Source organism: Thamnophis elegans, chromosome 15 (assembly GCF_009769535.1).
Source record: "Thamnophis elegans isolate rThaEle1 chromosome 15, rThaEle1.pri, whole genome shotgun sequence".
NCBI classification, from domain to species: Eukaryota; Metazoa; Chordata; class Lepidosauria; order Squamata; family Colubridae; genus Thamnophis; species Thamnophis elegans.
In genome coordinates this window covers 37569714-37596639 of record NC_045555.1, presented here as the reverse complement: position 1 = coordinate 37596639, position 26926 = coordinate 37569714, and the positions used below count along the sequence as shown (strand labels likewise).

The 26926-nt window shown below is 43.3% G+C and overlaps 1 protein-coding gene across 1 annotated transcript in view; it reads right to left on the bottom strand.

Moving 5' to 3' along the window:
• The window catches only part of ANAPC16 (anaphase promoting complex subunit 16), a 29657-nt gene extending 9237 nt beyond the window's left edge, over positions 1 to 20420 (bottom strand). Inside the window, 3 exon segments of the mRNA XM_032232331.1 lie at positions 9071 to 9137; positions 9139 to 9228; positions 20201 to 20420. Of these exon segments, the coding sequence (XP_032088222.1) occupies positions 9071 to 9137; positions 9139 to 9228; positions 20201 to 20254 (211 nt within the window). The 5' untranslated portion in view covers positions 20255 to 20420.
• Positions 20421 to 26926: the final 6506 nt, after the last annotated feature.

Sequence of the window (26926 nt, the reverse complement as noted above, 5' to 3'; positions counted from 1 at the left end):
GGATTACAGGGTCATTAAAAGACCAAAAAATAAATTAAAAAAATCACTGGAATGTCAGAAATGAAGATAATTAAAAAAACAGTGAAGTATCTTTTAAACCTAGTTCTTTCAATGCAATTTCAACTTACTTGTCTTCTGGTAGATTAGCACCTAACTTGTCTTTTTGGATTCTGCCACTCCTGGTACCGAATGCAACTTAAGGACTCCGAAGAGTTCAAATTCAATGGTACATTTCCAATCCAAGAAAAGCTACTCCTATCTCAACAAAGGGCAACTTGTTTCAGTAAGTCGGCTAACATATTTTCTTCTTGAACCTACTTCCTTGTTTGCTTAAAAAAAAAAACACATGCCAAAAACAGTCTTGCAATTTTTCAGATGTATGCCCATGCAGAACGAACCCTGTAATTAAAAACTCTGAAGTTAGATTTTTTTTGCAGATATGAAATAGCCTGGAATTTTCCACGGTATGCCTAGCAACCTCAAACTGTCATCTTACAACTGGCACTCAATAGCTAAGGATACTTTCCAGACTAATGAAACTCCTATATGAATAAACCACCTATTAACCTGAAGGTGGAATAATCACCACTTTAATCCTGATCAAAGGGGAAAAAAACACCTACATATCACCACTTTGGAAAAAAAGCTACTGGTGGAGAAGTAAAAAGAGATTTCAAGGCCAAAGTCCAAAGAATTGTGCTGCTAATTTTCTACAGATTGCTTTGAACTTTTCTTTCTCAATCGTATTCTTCGTTGCCACATAACTGTTTTTCAAAACTAGCTGAACTGTTTCCAAAGCGGTTGGACCACAAGTCTCACCACACTGAGGTAAGGCACAGCAGATATAACAATAGTGATTGGTATGATTCCGTAATAGTTATTCGGGCCAAATCTTCCCTCCCAGATTCTCCTACAGCGGGGTGTCAAACGCGATTTCATTGAGGGCTGCATCAGGGTTGTGTTTGACCTCGGGAGCAGGGGTGGGCGTGGCCAGCTCAATACCTTGTGTTGGGGGTGCCTGTGGTGGCCCAAGCGCTCTGCTGGCGAAAACGGGCTCCCAAGCTCTGTTTTCACCTGCGATGGCCTCCTGCAACCATCTGCCAGTGAAAAGGGAGCTGGAGAGGGCCACTGGTGGTGGCTACATTTTCGCTGGTAGAGGGAAGGGGTGGGTTTCAGGCGGTTCGCGGCGTCCCCACGAACCGGTTGGTCGGCGAACCCGGAAGTAAGTAACTTCCGGGAACACCGAAGGATTCACCCCCCGCCCGCGTTTCTTACCCGGTTTTGACGAGTTCTGCGCTTCCACGCATGCGCAGAACGCATACAGCGCCTGCGCGATCCTCTAGGAGCAGCTGGAGCATTGCACAGGCGCTAGTACATGCGTGCACTGCGTGCGTGCACGAGGACGCCGCCCCCCGTTCCAACCGGTTCGGTTGGAACGGGGCGAGAAACCCACCCTGTAGAGGGACCACAGACCGGTCCTTTGCTGTTTCCAGGCAGCCCCGCGGGCCAGATCTAAGCCCCCGTGGGCTGAATCTGGCCCCTGGGTGTTGAGTTTGACACCTCTGTCCTACAGGATCAAACACAGAACAGAACAGTAAGCAATGGCAGAATTCCAGCAGAATTTTCTGCTTTGGATGAATAGGTTATCAGTGCTATCGTTCTTTTATATGTCTCCACAAGTAAGTTCTCAACATAGACACTACATCAGTTTTAAAGTCCAGACAGGATTAAGCCACTGATTGGACTACAATTTAGTCCTCAATTTAGGACCACAATTGAGGCTAAAATTTAAGTGAGACATTGGTTAGGTGAGTTTTCTTGCCACGGCTGCTGAGTGAATCACTGCAATGGTAGTTAGTAACCTGGTTGTTAAGTGAATCTGGCTTCCCCGTGACTTTGCTTATCAGAAGGTCGCAAAAAAGGATGGCATGACCTTGGACACAGCAACGGTCATAAATATGATCCAGCTGCCAAACACCTGAATTTGGTCACAGGATCATGGCGGATGCCGCAAACTGTAACTGTGAAAAACGGTCCATAAGTCACATTTTTCAGTGCTGTTGTAACTTTGAACGGTCACGAATGAACTGTTGTAAGTCGAGGACTACCTGTAATTTAACAGACACACACACAGGAAGGTAAGCCCAGAACCTGCAGAATGGAATAGGCCCCATCATCATGTCCCAACTACTTTTAAGAACTTTAGCTTTAACCAGTCTTTATAAGTTTAACTGCATCCTTCAAATAAAGGCACCATTAAATAAATAAAAAAATGCACTAATGGCAAAAGCAGCATATAGATTCCATGCCAGCCTGATTAGAGAGAAAACACAAAGTTAACATGCTTGAAATTTGGAAAAGGCCTTCTGTTTACATTGAAATAGTATCACCAATGAGTACTGGCCAAACATCTACACCAGAGGTTGGCAACCTTAAACACTCAAAGAGCCATTTGGACCCGTTTCCACAGAAAAGAAAACACCGGGAGCCACCAAACCCTTCCTGTGTCTGGCTACTTCCTGAGCGGCCACAAAAACTAGCATATGTAGTTTGCATTAAACTTCTGAAACTTTCCTTTTCTTGGATTTATCCATGGTGGCCTGATTGTACTGTTATAGAGACTAACCTGATTTGAATTTAATAACGGCAGCAAGACTATTGGTGGCGCAATACTGGAAGAAGGAAGATTTGCCTACTAGTCAGAATGGACATTAAAAGTAACAAACCTAGCAGAGATGGCTAAAATATCAGCATATCTCAAGGACCACTCAAACGAGAGATATAAACTGGAGTGGGAGAAGATGGATGGACTATATTCAAAACATTTGTAAATGTTTTTTTGTTCTAAAAATTTTCAATAAAAAAAAAGAAAAACTCAATAATGGTGTGCCAGTGGGTGTAGCACATTGGTGGTGGTGACACATATTTGGGCGACACGGAGCTGCAGCAGAGGGATAAAAGAGCCACATGCGGCCTCCAGAGCGACGGGTTGGTGACTCCTGGTTTACACCATCATGAAGAAGCTTGTTCTTAGCTTGTTCTCTTTCTTATCAGCGATGACAAAACAATGAAAGGAAATCACCATTAATCATGGTAATCAAGGCCAATGCAGTTATATAGTACCAGCCAACTGATCCCAGCCCTTCCTCCTGGCACCCTCCAGATCTTTTACATTACACAGCTTGACGTTCTGAGCCACTTATAGCCATGGCTACACAGGTTAGAAATTATGGGTTTACTATCTGACCCATTAGGATTTTTGTTTTAATATTAGTTGCAACACTTCATTGTGTATAAGTTGAGGCTAGCAGTCCGTGGGGGACGGGGGCTAGTTATCTTTCACAGAGTGAATCACACCTGGTATATCAGATATAGCTAATAGAAGGGCCCCTGGTTTATTATTCTTTTTGCAATACAGGTAGACGACTTGTATCCTTCATCCAATCAAGTAGGGATGGGCAATCTAATTCTTTCCAGGTGTAGTTGAGTTTTATGCTCATCATTTCTCACAATGGCCACATAGCTGATAAGAATGGAAATCCAAAACCTGATGTATGAAAGAAGAGCAACGAAGAGGATTAGGGGACTGGAGACTAAAACATATGACGAACGGTTGCGGGAACTGGCTATGTCTAGTTTAATGAAAAGAAGGACTAGGGGTGACATGATAGCAGTGTTCCTATCTCTCAGGGGCTGCCACAAAGAAGAGGGGGGTCACCCAGTGGTGAAATTCAATTTTTTTTACTACCAGTTTCTGAGGGCGTGGCTTGGTGGTGTCCTGTGACTGACTGGGCGTGGCCAATTTGATGTCACTCATGGCCACGCCCACTCAGTCACATGCGGCCACCACCACCACCAAGCCACGCCCACAGAAACCCGGTAGGAAAAAATGTATGTATGAGTCCATTCACAGCAGAGCTATTGCTCCCTTTATGGGTCTCCCCGCGGCCCCCTCCCTCCCGGGGACTACTTAAAGGGCAGGCTGCAGCAGCTCTGCTGTGAACGGAGGAGAAACGTTTGGATTGTCTCTGCTATATTTAACATTGAATTATGTGGCAGAGGCAATCTGAATGTTTTTTCCCTTCATTCACAGCAGAGCTGCTGCTCCCTTCATGGTCTCCCGTGGCCCCCTCCCTCCCAGGGACTACCTTAAAGGGACAGGCTGCAGCGCTCTGCTATGAACGGAGGGAGAAACGTTTGGATTGTCTCTGCTGTATTTAACATTGAATTATGTGGCAGAGGCAATCTGAATGTTTTTCCCTTCATTCACAGCAGAGCTGCTGCTCCCTTCATGGTCTCCCGTGGCCCCCTCCCTCCCGGGGACTACCTTAAAGGGACAGGCTGCAGCAGCTCTGCTGTGAACGGAGGGAGAAACGTTGGATTGGGTGGCAGGCCGAGCAGCTGGAAGAGGTGAGCGGCGACAGGGTGACCAGGCAGGCTTGGGTGGGGCCACCAGAGATTTTTGCCACCGGTCAGAGAACGGATGCCAATTGTTCCTGCTGATTTGGCCGAACAGGGCCGAACCGGGAGGATTTTAATCCTGGGCTCCCCCTATTTTCCAAAGCACCATAAGGCAAAACAAGAAACCAATGAATGGAAACTAATCAAGGAGAGAAGCAACCTGGAATTAAGGAGAACTTTCCTAACAGTGAGGACAATCAACCAGTGAATAGCTTCACCTTCAGAAGTTGGTGGGTGCTTCATCACTGGAGGCTTTTAGAGACTGGATGACACTTGTCTGAATGTTATAAATGTTCACTGACAAATGCACACCGACGAAACCGCAGCGACAAAACCACAATGTCGAAAGCGCGACAAATGCGCGCTGACAAAAGCGCGCCATCAGCAAACACGTGAAACATTAACAACCCTAACCCTAACCCTTACCCTAACCTAAAACCCTAATTGCGCTTTTGTGGGTGCGGTTTTGTCGGCGCGCTTTAGTGGGCGCGCTTTCACGTCATGGTTTGTTGGCGCGCATTGTCGGGCACGCATTTGTCGGGTAACAGGGGATAAATAGAGTCTCTTGCTTGGGCAGGGCATTGGACTAGAAGACCTCCAAAGTCCCTTCCAACTCTGTTATTCTATTCTGTTCTTATGGAGAGTCCAATTCAACAGAATTGGATAAATTCTTGCTCCCTTATAATAGCCAAATTATCGACTCTGATGTTAACACAAATGGAAAATGTTACTTCCTCTCTATTGGGGTATGTTATAGAAGACTGTAGGATATTGTTTTCTACTTGCAGACCAAAGCTAAGCACTGCCTTATCTCAACAGGAATGTAGCATATCACCTTGGCAATTAAATATAACACGATCAATGGCAATGGTCCATTGTTTCTTAGGACTAATGAAAGAATAAATGTAAAATGATGCTGAAGGAGGACTGAAGATAATTAATCTCCTCTGGGTAAGGCAAGGAAAAGCTACTATTCAGCAACGAGAGACTGCCCTATCAATACTTCTTAGCAACTCTAAGAATTGATAATATTGCATCTGTTACACAATGTTTGGTTGGACCAGTAATGGTGTTGGAAGATCTAGTGGCAAAAACAGTTGCAATGGCAGCTTCCATAGCAATAGCACTTAGACTTATATACTGCATCTTGCCTCCAACAATCTGGGTCTTCATTTTTCCCACCTCAGAAGGATGGAAGGCTGAGTCAACCTTGAGGCAGTGAGATTTGAACTGCCGAACTGCAGCTAACAGTCAGCTGAAGTAGCCTGCAGTACTGCACTCTAACCCCTGTGCCACCTCGGCTCATACGCCTTTGTTCCAGAGTAAGTAGCACTGAAAACAAGGTGTAGAAGACTGAAATTTACATTCCCTCCTTCCTTCCCTCCTTTCTTCTCTCCTTCCTTCCCTCCTTTCTTCTCTCCTTCTCTCCTTGCTTCCCTCCTTGCTTCCCTCCCTCCTTCCCTCCTCCTTCCTACCCCCCCTTCTTCTCTTTGTAGGAGAGAAGGGGGGAAGGAAGGAGGAAAGGAAGGGGGAAAGGAAGGAGAGAAGGAGAAAAGAAAGGAGGGAAGGAAGGAGGGAAGGAAGGAGAGAAGGAGGGAAGGGAAGGAGGGAGGGAAGGAAGGAGGGAAGGAAGGGGAGTAGGAGAGAAGAAACGAGGGAAGGAAAGAGTGAGGGAGGAAGAAGAAGTAGGACCATGTAAGATAAGATGGATCTATGGGATGTTAAGAAAGCAATCTTCAAGTATATTGTCAACTGTAGGGAAAAAATTATTATAAATACATATTATTAATAACAGTTATGAGATCATATAATTGTGAATGTATATATGAAATTGATTTAAAAAAAAATAAAAAAAAGAATGAAATTTAAATAATCCCTAGAAGTCTTAGCTGCAACTTTTGACAGTGGGTAAAGCATTCAACTTTTGATCTCAACATTGGATAAAGCATCTCCGCCTGATCTCAAGGCTGTCAGTCTGAATGCAAATAAGAGTACATGGATTTCAAGGAAAACGCTTATATTTGGTGGACCCTAAAAAATAAAGTATGTCATACAATCCAATAACCTGGGGAACAACATGAAATTAGCCAAGACATCTATTGATGTTGTCTTGATCAAGCAGAGTGACCAGATGTGCATGGTCTTCCCAACAGTTCCTTAAGAGTGAGGTTGAAGAAGATAGAGGATGGTGTATTTATTACATTTTACAATAAACACAACATACAAGAAAGATATAGGGGAGTGGTGCGGTGGCCTAAGAGGTGGGGCTCTCGCCTCACAATCAGGAGGCTGTGAGTTCGATCCTAGGTAGAGGCAGAGGTTTCTCTCTCTCTGGGCACAATGTGAATATATCCGATGAACAAAGCTATGCATTGGCGACAGGGAGGGTATCCAGCCAGTAAACTCTCAGCTCCATTCAGTTGCCCAGACTCCATCCCGCAAGGGATTATGGGGTTGTTAAATTATGATGATGATACAAGAAAGATATAGACTACAAAAAGCTGGGTCAATCTATCTTATCAAGAATCTTGAATGTCCAGAGAGTTTATATATCAACAAGTCTACAGTGATTCTTTCTTTCTCATCCATTCCATGGCCTCCTAGATTTGACCATTGCAATGTTCATATACTAACTATGATTATACACATTTTCCTTAAGATTCCACAATGCTGGTTAGAAGAAGAGGATGAACCCCAATGAGGTGGTTGAACTCTATTGCAGTAATGATGGGTATTCTGTTGGCAAGCCTGAAAGGCTAGGTTGGGAACGGATTATTGTGGAGAATGCTAACATGGCTGTTAGGAATGATTTCTGATTTGGTGGCACATCATCAATCAATGGAAAATATAACTGGGGCAGAAGAATCTGCGTTAAACGATGTCAAAATCTCTTCTGAAAAATATGTTCAGGGTTAACGCCAGTCATGCGAACATGTCACTTCATAGAGGACAGATGTATATTTTTGCTGGTTCATTCTCTTCTCTTCCCTCTCAAATAACTATGGATGCCCCTTCAATATCGTGAAGAAAGACACTGCCCATTTTATTACTTGGTTTCACTACCCTATCGGGTTGTTTGTGGTGCCAACATTTCTGCGGTGACATGCTTTTGGTATTGGCTTCCTTCAGCAGTGGGTTTCACATTTTGTTACCACTAGTTGGCCCCGTGCACGCCCGCTTCACTGGAGCACGAGCCCCTTCTAAGCATGCGCCCAGCCTTCCACGCCTTCCACTTCATGCACCCGGCCTCAAAAACAAGCCTAAGTAGGACGGCATAGAGCCGAGGCAATTTCTGCTACCGGTTCAGGCAAACCGGTCCAAACCAGCTGAATACCACCTCTGGCTTCCTTCTTCTTAGGCAAAGTACTGTATTTTTAGTAGGTTCCACCACAAAACCGTGGTAGACTAAAGCGCGCTCGACGAAAGCGCGTACGTGATGTCATCACAGCGTGACGAAAACAGCACGCTGTGAGCGGTAAACTTAAAATTAACGCGTAAATCTAAACCTAACCCCTCCCAAACCTAACCCTAAACCTAACCCTAAGCCTAACCCTTAACCTAACCCTAAACCTAACGCTAAACCTAACCCTTAACTAACGCTAAACCTAACGCTAACCCTTAACCTAACCCTAACCCTAACGCTTAACATAACCCTAAACCTAACCCTAACCCTAACCCTTAACCTAACCCTAACCCTAACCCTTACCTTTATGTGAATCGGCTTGCTTTAATTTTATTTTTATTTTAATTTAATTTATTTTTAATTTTATTTGTCGCGCTGCTGATGACGTCACGTACGTGCTTTAATCGGGCACGCTTTAGTGGACCGCGGTTTTGTCGTGCCACGTTTTAGTATAGGATGCACCAAGATTTTGAACAGGCAAATAAAAAAAAAAGTTTTTGCACTCTGCAGACCTCCCCAAAATGGCCTGGTTTTTTGTCAAAAAAAAAGGGGGGGCATGCACAGCCTTTAGGAGGCTTGTAGGGTTCCCCCCGGGGGCTGGGGCAAAAACAAGCAAAAAACAGTCTATTTTTTGCTCATTTCTGCCCTCCCCAGCCCCCAGGAGCACTCTGAAAGCCTCCTCAAGGCTATGCACGGCCATTTTTGCAAAGGGGGCGGGGTTTTGGAAGGCCAAAATGCCATATTCAGTGTATAAGACGCACCCAGATTTTCACCCTCTTTTTGAGAGAAAAAGGTGTGTCTTATACTCCGAAAAATATGGCACTTACTTTCTTGACATGGATCTAATTCAGAAGATGAATCAATGTGGTATCAGTGTTCCATAGTAGCCTTTGGATGAAAGAAACACACACAGATAGAGAGAAAGAGCAAGAGAAAGAAAGAGAGGGAGAGAGAGAGAAAGAAAAAGAGAGAGAGAGGGAGGGAAGGAAGGAAGGTAGGTAGGTTCAGTTTATAGGTAATAGTAATCTCTGATTAGTTTGGCCTTAGAACATAGCACAAATCCACCCATTTTTAATTATCAACTGTGCCACTGTCATTCATTTCACACTAAAATTAAAATCTTGACACACGAGGCTGTGAATGCAGCCATACTATTAAGCACTACTATCTTGACTTACAAACCAAAATAATGTAGAACACTCTTACCTTCTAACATTTCCCCAGCTCCTTTAGGATATGTAAAGAGGGCTTTCTGTGGCGTGGCGAGATCTGAGGACACTAAATCCAGAGCCAGTCATAGAACTTCCACTCACTCCACCAGCTGATGATGACGAAGTAGAGGCTGCCATCTTGCCTCCTTGAACCTGAATGTAAGAGAAAGAGAAACAAAACTTAGCTAGGTAGACTCCACCAGAGGACAACTGTCAATCAACCAAAGAACATTTGCATTTCTAGTAGGGTGTGTGTGTGTGTATGTATATATATATATATATATATATATATATATATATATATATATATATATATATATATATATATATATATATATATATATATATATATATTGTTGTATTTGTGCTGATAAATAAATAAAGGGAGACTAGTATAGATCTATTTCAAGCTATTTAGCTCTCATCAGCTAGCCATACCCTTACTGGGATTTGAACCTGGGCTATATTACATACTAGGCAGGCATCTTAGGGTATGGCTATATATATATATATGATGGAAGCAGTTAACTTCCTTCATAATTGGGGCTTACCAGGGGTTGTGACACTAAATATATACCTTCTTCCCTGGCTTCAGCTGATAAGGAGGAGACCTGTGGCATAATGGCTAAGATGCAATACAGCACAGGTTCGAATCCCAGTAAGGGTATGGCTAGCTGATGAGAGCTAAATAGCTTGAAATAGATCTATACTAGTCTCCCTTTATTTATTTATCAGCACAAATAAAACACACACACACACACACACACACATATTCATTAGAGATTCAATGTGCTTGAACTACCCTGTTTCCCCTAAAATAAGACCTCCCTGGATAATAAGCCCAATTGGGCTTTTGAGTGCATGTGCTAAAATAAGCCATCCCCCCAAAATAAGCCCTTCCTGAAATATTGCAACACAGCAGCAGCCATGAGGTGACCACACTCGCCATCTCCTGCACCTCAAAAATAATAAGACCTTCCCCAAAATAAGACCAAGTGCTTATTTTGGGGGAGTCAAAAGAAAATAAGACCCTGTCTTGTTTTCAGGGAAACACGGTAGCAGTCTCCAAATCAAGAGTTCCTAGCATTTCTGCACTAATAAACATATCTGGAATTTTGAGATAGAAGCTATGGCTTCTATCAGAAAATGATCCTTCATAGGAGACTGGCCAATGACAAAAGTCCCACTGAACAATATGAAAATTAGCAAAGTTCTGTCATATCATCTTACAATAGCCATGTTTTTGGGCTGCAACTTTTTATTTTCATTTTTGATGAATGCCTTTGTGGCACATATGAGAAAAATAATTTTGTAAATAAGATTTGCAGCTGCATTCTGGCTCCCCGTTTAAACTTTCTAATATTTTATTGCATAATGCGGATGCTGCTATTCAGTTGGCATCTGTTGAAGGAATCAATAAAGGGACTTGAATTTCACATGGCTATGTTAAAAATAACAGTTTGCCTGAATGATCAGATGGTGAACCTATGGCACTCATGCCACAGGTGGCATGCAGAGCCATCTCTGCAGGCACGCGAGCCGTCGCCCAGGTCAGCTCCACTGCACATGTGCGTGTGCCTCCTCCCTGCCAGCTGACTTTCAGGTCTCTGCTGGGAGACGCGCGCACATGCATGAGGGTGGGTGGGGATCACGCACACATGCATGGGTGGTCACACACGCATGCGCAATGGGTAGGGGGAATGCGCCGCACCCTCTCCCCCCATTTTTGGTCCCAGGAGGCTTCAGGGAGACCTGCTAACACCAAAACAGGGGTCGCGCACGCATTTGCGGGGGGAGTGCAGAGGGGGTCGCATGCGCAGGGGGACGGGCCTGTTGGGGGCATTGCATTATGAATGTTGGCAGATGCACATGCGCTATTGCACGCGCACACACGCTTCTGGCTTTTCTTCGAGGGAAAAAAGGTTCGCCATCACTGGGTTAGACGTTATCAAATTTTTAGTAGATATTATCTTGGATGAAGCATCAAGTGAATCTTTTAACAAGGGGAGAGAGGTAATGCATCCCTAAAGAGATTAGTCTTTAAATACCTAAAACTAACTTGTAATCACATGATTTAATTCCAATTTTTTACTTGGAAAAGCATCAGCGTATTTGCATCAGGCTCCTCTTCTGCCCATATATCCAATTCAATTATAAAATCTGTTTCTAACACAAAACCATGTCATTTAAATGCTTGCATTATTAGAGGGGATGAGGAAACATTAAAAGGAAATTTGAGACATTAACCCCAATTTGAAGTCAAACTGTTTTAATGCCATGCACTTACACATCAACAGAATTAAGGGGAAATCATTCCAACACAACACAGGGGTTTCCCTTTGGGCCAAGATTAGCAAAATGTTTGGTTGCAGGGATTATATAAATGTTTCTCCTATCTGGATGAAATCCAGGAATAAAATTCTGGAGGCTGATTTAATGATTTTGGCCTGGAGAAAGCTTGTTTCTATTGAAACAGAACATACATCAAAGTCAACTGGATTTGAAACATAACTGGGGCCGGATATCTGACTGTGTCAGGGAATTGCGCAGCCAACAGCCCAAATAAAGCCAGAGAGACTGACACAAACCTGTAGTTTTATATAAATAAATATATTTCATATTTATATTTATAGTAGATTAGATAAATCAGGAAAGTAGAAACATCAAAAGGTAAATCTAGAGGTAAAGCTCCCTCTTTTTATACCCGCAGCAACCAATCTTAGCGTAGATTGCCTCATGCATGAGCCAGCATTCTCCAATTAATCAACTACAATTGTGTGTTCTGGCACATTGTACACTTTACTGTTCTAGCTACTAAATTTAATAGCCTAACTATAGAATGAGGTCGTTGGGATAGACTTAAAAAAACACAGAAGAAAGAATAGAATAGGATAGGATAAAGCAGTGGTTCCCAAACTTGGCAACTTTAAGACTTGTGGACTTCAACTCCTAGAATTCTCCAGCCAGCTGGGGAATTCTGGGAGTTGAAGTCCACAAGTCTTAAAGTTGCCAAGTTGGGAACCACTGGGATAAAGGATAGGATAGAATAACAGAGTTGGAATGGACCTTGGAGGTCTTCTAGTCCAACCCCCTGCTTAGGCAGGATATCCTACACCACTTCAGACAAAGGGTTATCCAACATCTTCTTCAAAACTTCCAGTGTTGGAGCACAACTTCTGAAAGCAAAGTGTTCCACTGATTACAGTAATTGTTCTAACTGTCAGGAAATTTCTCCTCAGTTCTAAGTTGCTTCTCTCCTTGATTAGTTTCCACCCATTGCATCTTGTCCTGCCCTCAGGTGCCTTGGAGAATAGCTTCACTCCCTCTTCTTTGGGGCAGCCCCTGAGATATCGGAACACCGCTATCATGTCTTCCCTAGTCCTTCTTTTCATCAGACTAGACCAGTGATGGCGAACCTATGACACGCGTGTCAGTGCTGACACGCGTAGCCATTTGGGGTGACACGCACAGGATTCATCCCTAAGGTGACCAGACGTTCCGCTGTTGGGACGCGATGCATCTGTAGCGGAGGAGCGGGATCCCGAGGGAGGCTGTTGCAGAAGGGCGAAATCTGAGATTTCTTCGCTTCTGCGGCAGGATAACATTTGTTCTTTAGAGGAAGGGGGGGAGAGACCACTACAGTTGCATTTCTTTTCTTGCTGGGGATTTAGAAGTCTTATGTTCACTTTTATTCCCGGGGAAAAAAACAAACCCGAGCCTCCGCCGTTGTCCAACCCTCGCGTTTCCTGGCAAGAAATCCATCCCCCATTATGACGAGGTATGCCGGCTTTCGATTGGTAAGGCATCCTCGGCATCCCCCGGGTGATCTCTGGGCCCCCGGCTTCCCCATCTCCTCTCCTATGGGGAGACGTGCATCATAATGTTGTAAGCTGCCCGGAGTTACCTGTGTGTGAGGTGGGCTGCCCTATGCATTTGCGTTTGTGTGCTGGAGAGAGAGTGAAAAAGAGAGGGAGAATTATATTAATTAGAAGCGGCGGTGGCGGACGTCGGCAGCGACTGTAACGACTGCTCGGGCGAGGTGCGGAGGAAGAACGGAAGGTCCCTCCCGCCCGCGACGACGGCTCCAGCCATGGACGACCAGGCTGGCCCCAACAACAACAACGCACTGCTCTTGCCGCCACCTCCGGATGGGAAGCAACCACGCCTGTGCGGCCCCTGTGCTGAGGTGGGAAGCGAGTTGGCAAGGCGTGGTTGCTTCCCACCCGGAGGTGGCGGCAAGAGCAGCGCGTTGTTGTTGTTGTTGAAGAAGACGCCGGGGCCAGCCTGCTCGTCCATGGCTGGAGCCGTCATCGCGGGCGGGAGGGACCTTCCGTTCTTCCTCCGCACCTCGCCCGCGCGGTCGTTACAGTCGCTGCTGACGTCCGCCACCGCCGCTTCCCTCGTCCGTCTCGATTGCTGGAAGCAGTAACAAATGGCGCGTCTGCTCCGCTGTCAGCGCCTTGACAGCCACCCCAGCCGGCGGCTACCGGGCCTCGCTGGAGTCAATTGCAAAACCGCGTTCAGCGCTTTGAGGACCTGAGGCATCTTGGGAAATGCAGTTCCCTATCGGAAAGAATGGAGTAGCTGCGAATTTGTAACAACAGAAGATAATAACTTGGTGCTTCGCAGGTTACGAAAATCTCAAGTTTGATTTGCACACTGTTTTTTAAAAGTTAGATAAAGAAATTATGCTGTGAAAGCGACTAGAAAGCCTCCCCTCCCCTTCCTGTGTGCGAGAAAGGGAAGGAGAGGAAGGAAGGAGGGAGGGGGGAAGGAAAAGAAGAAGGGAGGGGGGAGAAGATGGAAGGAGAAAAGATGGATGGAAGGAGAAAGAATGGGAGGAGAAGGAGGAAGATGGAATAAAAAAGAAGAAAAAGAAGAAGGGAGGGAGAAAAGAGGGAAGGAGGTAGGAAGAAAAGGGGAAGAGAGGGAAAGAGCAGAAAGACAAAGAGGATGAAGTTGATAGGCAAGAGGAAAGAGGAAGGAAGGAAAAAAGAAAAAGGGAGGGAGAGAGGAAAGAAGAAAAGATGGAACTAGAAAGGAAAGAAGGGAGGGAGGGAGGAAAGGGGAAGACAGGGAAAGAGCAGAAAGACAGAGAAGGTGAAGGTAGATAGGCAGAAGGAAGGAAGAAGGAAGAAAGAGGGAAGGAGGGAAGGAGGAAGGAACAGAAGCGAAGAGGAAGAGAGAAATGGAAAGAGCAGAAAGACAGAGAAGGTAGATAGGCAAAAGAAATGAAGCTGAAAGAATGGAAGGAGGAAGGAAGAGGAAAGGAGGAAGGGAGTGAGTGAGGAAAGAAGAGAGGATGGAAGGAGAAAGGAAGGAAGAGAGGGAAAGAGCAGAAGACAGATAAGGTGAAGGTAGATAAGCAAGAGGAATGAAGGAAGAAGTGAGGAGTCTCGAGGAGGGGGAAAACATTTAGTGACCAGAGTTACAATGGCATTGAAAAAAGTGACTGATGAACAAAGAAGTTACTAAGCAGGTATGTTAAATAATTTGTTTTTGGTTTATTAAATACAATTATATTGCAATTATATATTTTTGTAGTTTAAACTATAAATTCCGCAAAATTATGTTTTTGTCGAAGTGACACACAACGCGAGTTATGCTCAATTTTTTGCCGATTTTTGACACACCACGCCAAAAAGGTTGCCCATCACTGGACTAGACATATCCAGTTCCTGCAACCCTTCTTTGTACATTTTAGCCTCTAGTCTCCCAATCATCTTTGTTGCTCTTCTCTGCACTCTTTCTAGAATCTCAACATCGTTTTTACACCATGGCAACCAAAACTGGATGCAATATTCCAAGTGTGGCCTTACCAAGGCATTATAGAGTGGTTATTAACACTCGCTGAGGAAACAATATGGAAATGCCCACAAGGACAAGGTTATCAAGAGTAAACACAACTTTACAATTTTGGTTAGGAATCTGAAGTTTTATATCCCATAAAACCAGAAGCTGGCTTCTGCAAACTTGCGAAGAGCCTGGGTGGGGAAGACTGCTGGATTGCTGAAAACACTTTTTGGTTATAAAATATACACAAGGCATGGGAAGGTGAAAGATCAAGTTCCCACTGTTTGTCAATGCAGGAGGTTTCGTAATACAAAACGTTGAAATCAACTAACCAAGATCACTCTCCTATAAAACCCAATTTTATACAGCTATTGTAGTTTTGCAATTTCCTCCAACAGAAATAGATACTACACTAACAGAAATGAATTAGTCCGGGATGTGTCTTAATATCCTTGTAGTGACACATTACAAATGCTATCATTCACTATAATAAATAATTAACAGGGAGGGGGAACTCATAAAGCCCTCCCAAAATTACTAAACAAATTAAATCAACAAATCAAAAGCCCCTTTCACTCTTGCTTCCAGCTAGCAAATCTAGAGTAACTTGCAGGAACATTTGTCATCAGTTGATTACACCTTTTATTAAAATTCCCAGGGCACTGATAGCTTTTATGTGCACTTTATGTTAAATAATCAGGATAAATTTATTCGTCTAAAATTAGCAAAATTTTGGTATGTTGTTTGTAAACTTTGCCCACAAATGGTTGCGGGCAGGATAGGGTAAGGTAGAGTAGAATAGAACAGAACAGAACAGAATATTATATTATTTATTGGTCAAGTATGATTGGACACAGAAGGAATTTGGCTCTGGTGCATAAACCCTTAGTGTACATACAAACAACACGTGGCACGACAAAACCGTGCTAGTCAAAATCGCGGTGATAAAATCGCGGCGCTAAAGCCGCAACGTCATCACCGCGCGTCATCACTGCCGCGACAACAGCGCGGCAACAGAAGGGCGCTTTAAAACGGCGCCGCGGCAGAAAGCTGACTTCAATTAAGGTAAGGGTTAGGATTAGGTTTAGGGGTTTGTTTTAGGGTTTGGTTTAGGGTTAGGTTTAGGTTTAGGTTTAGGTTTCGGTTTCGGTTTAGGGTTAGGTTTAGGGTTAGGTTTAGGGTTAGGTTTAGCGTTAAGTTTAGGGTTAGGGTTAGGTTTAGGGTTAGGTTTAGGGTACTGAGTGCTTGGGAATGCGCGATTTTGCCCTCCACGATTATGTCATCGCGGTAGGGTTGCGTTTTTACTTAGCACTTAGAACGGCGCGAATTAGTCTTCGCGCTTATGTCTCCGCGGATAAGGGCTTCGCGGATTTGTGGTGGAACCCAAACAACAAAGTGATAGATCATAAAGCATACTGTCGTTATAATCATTAATCATAAGATATAAACAAATGATAAATCATGAGAATAAGAAGAACAATAAGATGAGAAAAGATGAGAAATGAGGAAGATGCAAGGATAATAGCAATACAGTCTACTACGTGGGTACTACTACATCTTTTGGCTTAATTCATTACTGTGAGAATTAGGTGATCAGCAGAATGATGGCATGGGGAAAAACTGTCTTTGTGTCAAGTTGTCTTGGCATGAAATGCCCTCCAGCAGTGTCCTGAGGGGAGACGTGAGGGGGGTCTGATTTAATAGGGAATTGCTTTGTGCTGTTTATTTTATTGATTGTATTTGTATTGGTCAATGACCAAAATAAAATTCCGTCTATCTGTCCTACATTTTGCGGTGGAGTCTTACTTCTGGATCATTTTACATGATCAAGTCAACAAGCCTGCCACACAAGATAAAATAGTTCATTATCCTAGGTACCAGTGCATTTAGCACTATGCACACTTGAAAAAAGAGATGAGGGAAAAGACAGCACAGTAAATGGAGTGGATAAAGATGGACTGTGGTGTTGAATTTTAAAAAATGAGAAGAGATTTACATCAGCACTGTCAGGTAGAAAGGCACACAGGAAGCAGAGCATCTTTACAAAATAAGCTACATACCACTGTGCCTTAAAGTTCAGGTTTCTTTAAGCTTGTAAGATAAGAGGCAAATTGAATGAAATCTGCACCTGTTTCTATGGGATTGGATCAAATAAACCCATACATTGTCCAGTTTTTATGCATGCCTAACAATCTTTACCGGTTGGCAAGCAGATGCTGGGATATTTCCAACTTCCGATTTTTCCTCCCTTTGTTCCGTCTCCCGAGCTGTGCCAATGGTCCACAGCGGAATTTATTTCCGACAGGCGTTTTCACAGACAAATGCAATACAAAATGCATCCATAAGGTGGCATCCTGAACTCAGAAATCCTCATCTTCAAATCTTGCAGCACATCCTAATTCTGGATCAGTTTCAAATGGGGGCCACGTTTTAAACTTTCTTCCCACTATAGTTGATATGGTTGCTTCTCACGCTGTTTTAGTCTATTTATCCAAGCTCTCAATTGACAGCGGCGTGACGGTTATCTTTATTTTTTTAGCTTTATTTCGTGAATTCATATTTTGGAATGGGCGACACAAGAAAGAACAAAAAAAAAGAATGCAATATACCATGGCCATTCCAAAGTGCTGTTCTTAAGTCTGGTCCACTCATCTATTGTTAGCATCTATTGTTGGCATTAGAATAAGGGTATCAAACTCAAGGCCTGGGGCTTGGATCCGACCTGTGGGGTACTTAGATCTGGCCCACGGGACCGCCCTGGAAACAGCGAAGGACTGGCCCATGATGCCTCTTCAGCAAAAACGGACTCCCGAGCTCAGTTTTTGGCTGCTACGGCCTCCTGCAACCTTCTGCCAGTGAAAATGGAGCTTGGGAGGGCCGCATATGATACTCTCAAGCTCCGTTTTTGCTGGCAGAGGCACCACGGGCTGGTCCTTTACTATTTTCCTGTGGGCCAGATGTAGGCCTTGAGCTCGGTTTCACTGGCAAAGGGCTGCAGGAGGCCGTGGCAGCCAAAAACAGAGCTTGGGAGCTCCTTCCTCCCTTCAACTGGGCGTGGCACAACAAAACCGCGCTCATCAAAATAGCGGTGATAAAATTGCATCGCTAAAGCCACAACATCATCACTGCGCGTCATCACCGCCGCGACAACAGCGCAGCGACAGAAGGGCGCTTTAAAACAGCACGGCGGCAGAAAGCGGATTTAAATTTAGGTAAGGGTTAGGATTAGGTTTAGGGGTTTGTTTTAGGGTTAGGTTTAGGGTTAGGTTTAGGGTTAGGTTTAGGATGCTGAGTGCTTGGGAATGTGCGGATTTGCCCTCCGCGATTATGTCATCGCGGTAGGGTCGCGTTTTTCCTTAGCGCTTCGAACGGCGCGAATTAGTCTTCGCGCTTATGTCTCCGCGGATAAGGGCTTCGCGGATTTGTGGTGGAACCTCAACTGGGGCCCTTGTAGAACTACAAAATTACTGTCATGCTTCTGAAATGAAAAGGGGGTGAAAGGACTGTTCCAAGTTTTACAAATCCCTGGGCCCCATCATAATTCTATTAAAAGGCAAGCAAAGTCTTTGTCACACCATTTCAAAGTTAGAATTAATGAAACGTTAAGGCTACTTGCCGAATATGATCATATTGGTCTCACAACCGAAATAAGACTTTCCAGGTGTTAATATAGGCATAGCAGAAGGCAGCTGTTGCTTTCTGTTAATTTGCTGAAAATCTACTGCAGTCATTACTAAATCCATGTTCAACAATATCTTCTTCTTTCATTAGAAAATCCCTTACTGCCTTTTTCACAGGTGCACTACCCAATCAATGGCCCAGCATGGCATGCCAGTGTTTGTTAGAGAAAATGCATCTTCCTCACTACACGGACCACCAAGACTTAAGATTTAAAACACTAGCCTGCAAAGGAGTGGTGCGGTGGCCTAGAGGTGGGGCTCTCGCCTCACAATCTGGAAGCTGTGAGTTCGATCCTAGGTAGAGGCAGATGTTTCTCTCTCTCTGGGCACAATGTGAATATATCCGATGAACAAAGCTATGCATTGGCGACAGAGAGGGCATCCGGCCAATAAACTCTCAGCTCCATTCAGTTGCCCAGACTCCACCCTGCAAGGGATTATGGAGTCATTAAAAGAAGATGACTTGCATCAAGCCTTCATGATTGAGAACCACTGTTCTAAAAGCTTGTTAGGGAGAGAAAATTAAGAAAACGATTTTTTGAACTTGTATTAATTGCTCTAGCAAAAGCCAGAAAAAAATATTCGCATGAAAGTATACAACATCCATTGGATTTCTTATAAAAAGGACAAAAATAAGAAACTAAGACTAAGAATCCAATGTCTCTTATTATAACAAGAGACCTGACATCAATAAAACCAATTCACTGATTCTAAAATACAAAAAAAAAAAAGAGGAACAGATGCAGCTGTCTCTCCCAGCACAAAGAGCATCCATCTTTGAGATTATTAGCATGCAAATACACTTTCTCTATAACTTGAACAGTTGGGAATCCAAACTGTTGTATAAAATCTGCTTAGCCACACAACCTGAAAACTGGAATGTGCTTAGATTGTTAAATTGGTAAAGCTAGTTAGGTGGTTAAAGTTTTAGTAGTGCCTTAGGCATGAAAACCAGCTGGGTGACCTTGGGCCAGTCACTCTCTCTCTCAGGCCAAATTACCTCTACGAGTTGTTGTTGTGTGAAAAATGGGTGGAGGAAGGAGAATTAGGTGTGTTTGCCATCTTGAATTATTGGCAAAAATCATAAAGGGATAGAAGTAAATAAACATACATTCATAAACTCGAAATTAGAATCACAACTATTGTAGGTGTTCCCTTAAAGATAATTCAGCAGATTTACAAAAAGCTAATTCCAAAACAGTAGGCAGGTATATGTGTGTGTATACACACATAAACAAATATTCCAGTACCTTAAGGTTAAGGTTCCCCTCGCTCATATGTGCTAGTCGTTCCTGACTCTAGGGGACAGTGCTCATCGCCATTTCAAAGCCAAAGAGTCAGCGCTGTCTGAAGACCTCTCTGTGGTCATGTGGCCGGCATGACTAAATGCCGAAGGGGTACGGAATGCTGTTACCTTCTTACCAAAGGTGGTTCCTATTTTTCTACTTGCAGTTTTACATGCTTTTGAACTGCTAGGTTGGCAGAAACTGGGATAAGTAACAGGAGCTCACTCCAGGAAGTTGTTCAAGCGAGACGTTGGGTCTGAAATGCATGAATATATAAGTGCTGAAAAAGTGGTGGTTCCGAATCTCATTGCAACCGATACGGTGCAACGGGGCCCGGTAGCCACGCAGCAGCGCATACACCCTCACCTCCTGTGATGCTCCGTGACACCTCCGCGATGCTCCAGCTGCTTGGAGCATCATGCAGGCACCGTACGCTGCATGCGCCTGCGCAGTTGCCCCATTTCCTTCAAATACAGGTAAGGAACGAGGGCAGGCGGGTAGGCCCTCCGGAACACCGCACCGGAATGATACCTGGTGCTCCCAGCAGGCACCAGTATGCCAGTACCAGAGCGTACCGCCTGCAATCCACCACTGTACTGAAATAAAAATCATACACACACACACACACACACTTATTTATAATTATCAATTAAATCAAGCATTTTCTGCTCAGGGTTTAGCTTCTCTAATCTTGATAGACAACCATTGGTTTCTATCCCTAATTGCTATATACATATACAATAGCATGATAAATAAAGCAAAAAACTTTAAGACTTTTTCCAAGTAACAGAAAGAAGCAGAACCAACTTCAAAACAGTCAATAGAGGAAGTGCTGTGGGTTGTTTTGTACATTTCTTGCCATAATTATCAAAACATGAGCTACTTTGTTACACTACCTCTTCAATCTTTATGCAAAACACTTCATGGCTTTGGCAGGGATTTCTGAAAGAAGAACATGCCTCAAATTAATAAGTCCCACCACCAAAAGGTGTGTGTGTGTGTGTGTGTGTGTGTTGTGTGTGTCTTTCTAGCATCACTGAACAAGCTCATGTGCATATTGACATCTTTGTGGGGGTCACAACAGCGAAATGATCAACTATTATGCTGACTAATTATAGGGTAGGCAGTGAGATCCATTAGTATACCCATGCACTTCACTGTCTCATTACTAAATGTTTTCACTTAATTTGAGACCATGGGTTTAGAACAATTGGAACAGATCCTCATCACAGATCCTGTAATGAAATGACTAGCAAATCATAAATATTTGGCACGATTGCCAGCAAAACGATGTTTTCTTTCTTTCAGCTTCACGGTCTTCTCCAAATCCTTCAGAATTTAGTCATTGCCTTCAGAGGTTGTGGGTGCTCCATCATTTGAGGTTTCTAATAAGAGACTGGGCAGCCATTTGTCCAGAATAGTATAAGGCCGGGATGGCGAACCTATGGCACGCGTGCCACAGGTGGCACACAGAGCAATTTGTCAAGGCACGCGAGTCATTGCCCTGTCAGATGGCCAGTGTGCATGCGCGCGCTGGCCAGCTGAGTTCAGCCTTTTTTAAAGCCATTTTTCGCCCTCCCCAGGCTCCAGAGGCTTTATAGGAGCCTGTGGAGAGTAAAAACAGCCTCCCCACCCCGAGGCCCTCGGGAAGTTTCAGGAGCTTCCCTCAAGCCTCCAGAGCGTAGAAAAACCGGCCCTATGGGCAAACCGAAAGTTCGGGAACAGACTTCCAGTTTGCTCATAGGGTCGGTTTAAGTCCTCCCGAGGCTTCAGGGACCTTCAGGAGTCTTCCCGGAAGCCTCCGGGGGGGAGGGGGGGCTTAAACCGACCCTACAATCCGGTTTGCTCATAGGGTCATTTTTTTGCCCTAAGAAGGGCAAAAAAGCCTCCTGAAGGTCCCTGAAGCCTCCGGAGGGTCTCCGGGGAGGGGAGGCTGTTTTCGCCCTCCCCAGGCTCCTATAAACCTCTGGAGTCTGGGGAGGGTGAAAAAAGCATGCAAAAAAATGGGGGGAGGGCCTCTCATGCGCGCATTCACACTGGGGAGTCGCACGTTGCATAATGGGTGTGGCACACCCGCACACGACCCCCCTGCGCTCTCCCCACTTATGGTACACGAGCCAAAAAAGGCTCGCCATCGCTGGTATAAGGTCTCCTGCTTGAGCAGAGGGTTGGACTACAAGACTTCCAAGGTGCCTTCCAACTCTATAATTCCTCTTCAAATGATTGGAAGAAAGGCATTTCCAGGCTACGGTGAATACATCTTACTTAGTAGCAGGAAGGTCTTCAAAGAACAATACAGGCATCAAATGCTCCAATCTTTGCTACCAGTTTGGAACCAGGAGTGCACAGCCCTTCTGAGCATGCGCAGATCATCTGTGATGACATCTGGATGGGTGGGCGTCGCCTCCCGCTGCTACCACTACTGGTTCACCCGAACTGGGGCGAACTGGCAGAATCCCCGCTCTGGAACAATACCTAGTGTGACCAGTTTTCCAGAAGTGTGCCTGTGTGTGCGTGTGTGTGTGTGTGTGTGTGTGAAAAAGGCATGTTGATTTATGTAAATTTACCTGTTTATTTGTGCTTAACTGTAACTTGTTTTTCTCCTAGACAAACTTACTAAAACAAACCAAAATCTAAAACAGCAGTCTGTCTTTTTGAGTCTAGCCGTTCTCCTCAAAAATCATAAATGGTGAGAATTGCTCTTCTTGACTATTCACCTAACAGGTATTTCCTATAGAATGATTTTTAAAAAAAAAAAATGAATACTTTTGTTTTTTTTAAAGAAGAAATTGTAGAATTCAGTATAGTATTATTATAGCTGACTCCCACAATAAGCAGTGTTTCAGAGATGTCAATTCCATTTGTCTTTTTTCATCTGTCCAAATATTATTCATAACGAGACATTTGTTTTACAGGCAAATATATAGTAAATTCTACAAGGAAGCCAATATTGTTAAAATAAATGCCCCTGTTTACCAAACAGCTGAAAATCTGTATCCATAGCTTATCTGCTGGATTTTTCCTTGTTCCATTCTATTATGTTGTCTGCACAATATTTCTTTGTATGTCAGCTCATCATCTGCTTCACTGGTTTTGTAATTGCAAACTGTAAAGACTGTTTCACCTTTTTCTTCCCAAACAAGGATCTTCTCTAGCAGGGTCCATGGGAATGTATTCATCTCAATTTAAATTTAGTTAAATTTAGAATATTACGCATAAAATGAAGCAATAATAGTTATAGTCAAATAATAAATGATTAACAATGATAATAATGCACATATATACACTAGATTGATAATATGAAATTTTATACAAATTGTACGTGAGGACTATGGAGAGGATGCCCAAAAGTTTTGTAACTAAAGATAAACAATTTTATATAGAATATAATATAAAGATGTAATATTATTGGATGGTTTTAGGATGAAGTAATGAAATGCCATAATATAAATTTATTATAAATTTACAATATCTCACATAAAAGGATGTAATAATATAGTCAAATGAATGTTTAACAATGAAAATAATTGTACACATATATATTAGATTGATGATATGAGATTCTATATAAATTGCAAGTGAAGACTATTGTGAGGACGCACAAAAGCTTTCTAACCAATCGACATACTGTATGTAACCAGGATGGTTTCTATGTTTTGTGTGTGTTTGTTTGTTTTAAAATATATACATATACATACACATACCGTATATACTCGAGTATAGGCCGACCCGAATATAAGCCGAGGCACCTAATTTTACCACAAAAAACTGGAAAAGTTATTGACTCGAGTATAAGCCTAGGGTGGGAAATGCAGCAGCTACCGGTAAATTTCAAAAATAAAAATAGATAGATACCAATAATGTTTTTGAATATTTATTTCAAAGAAAAACAGTAAACTAGCGGTGTATTCAATGAAATACTTCACTCACCTCATGATGCTGATGTCCCGCTGTGATGATGATGTCCCGTGCAGCCGCGGGAGCGATGTCCCGCCTCCTATGACACACGGCACAGTGATTCCTATCATTGGATCACTGTACCAGAGGAGGTGGGACATCGCTATGTGGCTGCTTGCCATAACAAGGAGGAGGTGGGACATCGTTGCAGAGCGGCAGGAGGGGGAGGAAGGGGAATCGTAAGACAGCCCTGCATTACATTAGAACGTGAGGAGGGGGGATGGTGCGGTGCGCGCTGCGCGGCAAACTGACACAGAGGGAGGGGAAACTCACAGGGGCACTGGGCCATTCACGAGTGTCACCCAGCGGCATGGCCCCGCCCCTTTTTCTCCTCCATTTCGGGCAAATTTTTCACTGACTCGAGTATAAGCCGAGGCGGCTTTTTTCAGCCCAAAAAGTGGGCTGAAAAACTAGGCTTATACTCGAGTATATACAGTACATACATACATACATACATACATACATACATATATATATGTTTAAAGTCACAACCCCTGGTATGCCCAAATATGGGAGGAAGTTCACTGCTTCCATTCTCTGTCCATCGGCTCATCACAAGAGACCATCCAGACAGAAACCCAACATTTTTACTGTTGCCCTTGTTACATTTGTGTTGTATTTGTGCTGATAAATAAATAAAGGGAGACTAGTATAGATCTATTTCAAGCTATTTAGCTCTCAGTGTTGTGACTTTAAATATATACCTTTCTCCCTGGCTCAGCTGATAAGGAGAAGAACCTTGTAGCTTAATGGTTAACACATCTGCCTAAGATGCAATACAGCACAGGTTCTAATACCAGTAAGGGTATGGCTAGCTGATGAGAGCTAAATAGCTTGAAATAGATCTATACTAGTCTCCCTTTATTTATTTATCAGCACAAATACAACACACACACACACACACACACACACACACACACACACACACACACATATATATATATATATATATATATATATATATATATAAAAGAGGGAATCTATTCATCTCACTGAGGTGTAAACCCCTTCCTCACCATTTCTCTGAGTAAGCAATACAGCTGTCTTAGAAAGAATGCATACATTTCTAAAACCAAGTTGCTTTTGCTGTTGGAAGTGAATTAACCTGCAGTTCATGGAATTCGTGGGCTTTCAACCAACTTTTCTTTCAGGTTTTTCATCTGGATGCCACCTTCTTATCACACAAAGTATTTCATCCTATAACATCTATTGTGATGTTGAACAGAGAAAACTGGCTATGCAGGAAACAGGGTCAGATTTCACTCAAAAGGCAATTCAAGTAAACAAGATTCGCCTTTGCAAATTTCTTCGTTAAATTTGCAACCTTGGTGCTTTCACTATCAACAGAAATTTGAGGCTTTTTTTTTTTGTTTGAATACAATTATCAGCATCTAAGGCAAAATTGAGAGTTTTAAAGAGAAGAATCTATCTAGTTTTATCTCTACTTGGAAACCACTTCTGGACTTTGTATTTCAAACTGAAATAAATAAATAAATTTGATTTTAGGTTTCGAAAACTAGAATGACTATGCTGTGACAGAAATGGTTTGGAAGATTTAGGAATGTAACAAAAAGATTGAAGTTATAACTTTTTTTTGTATTCTACTGCACCAAAAATAAGGTCAGAAGTCACACACTTTTTTCTTCTTTCTTTCTGTAGCTCTCTTAACATTCATATCTTCTGTTTCTGAATGTATTTTATCTTATACAGGTAGCCCTCAACTTACAACCACAATTGAGCCCAACATTTCTGTTGTCAAGTGAATAAGTGAGTTTTGCCCCACTTTATGACTTTTCTTGCCACAATGAAGTGAATCACTGAAATTGTTAAGTTAGTGACAAAGTTAAGTGAATCTGGATTCCCCATTGACTTTGTTTGGTAATAGGTGATCATGTGACTTTGCTTGGTAATAGGTCCGTGATGGCGAACCTATGGTATATGTGCCACAGGTGGCATGCGGAGCCTTCTCTGCAGGCACGCGAGCTGTCGTCCCAGCTCAGCTCCACTGTGCATGCGTGAATGCCTCCTGCCGGCCAGCTGATTTTTGGGTCTCTGCCGTACATGGGTGTGAATCAGGGGTGGGTTCCTGCCAGTTCTAACTTCTTCTATAGAAGAGGTTCCACAAATCTACAGAACTGTTTAGAACAGGTTCCAGCTCCCTCCCCCCGCCCATCCGCACATCATCATCAAGATGAAGAGCGAGAGGAGGAATTCTGGGAGTTGAAGTCCACAAGTCTTAAAGCTGTCAACTTTGAACACCCCTGGATTTTTTTTCTAAAGGGTTAGGGGTGCAAGGGTCTTGTAACTTGACAGCTTTAAGACTTGCGTGCTTCAAATGCCAGAATTTCTGAGCCAACATTTTGGTTGCTAAGCAAGAGCATTGTTAAGTGAGTTTCACCACATTTTACAAGTTGGCCATGCCCACCCAGTCATATGGCCGGCAAGCCACTCCCACAAAGCAGGCCACACCTGCAGAAGAGGTTCTAAAATTTTTTGAAACCCACCACTGGTGTGCATGCATGCGTGGGGGAGCACAGGAGATCGCATGCAGCATAGGGGGGGCACATGGGGTGTCACACATGCATTGCATTATGGGTGTGGGCAAGTGCGTGCTGTTGCGCATGCACTTTCAGCACATGAGAACAAAAAGGTTAGCCATCAGTGTAATAGGTGGTCACACGACCATAGGACACTACAACCTTCATAAATATAAATCAATTCCCAAGCATCTGAATTTGGATTATGTGGCCATGAGGATGCTACAAGAGTCATAAGAGTGAAAAACAGTCATAAATCACTTTTTTTCAATCCCGTTGTAACTTCGAACGATCACTAAATGAACTGTTGTAAATCGAGGACTACCTGCAATTAAATTTAATGAAGTGTTTAAAAACCATCAACATTTGACTTGCCACTATAAATAATATGTTTGGTAGGCCTTCTATAGGTCTCCATTGAATGAATAGGAAGTTCTTACTTTTTGCTTAACGAACTGCATTGCAAAATGTTTTAGTTATGGAGTACCAATTAAAACACATCTTTGAGAAGTACAAATTTAAGGCGGGGCGGGAGTAGTACCAATATTCTGAATTCAGTGTATTCTTGACTACAGTTTAAACATTTAAACCATTTTTC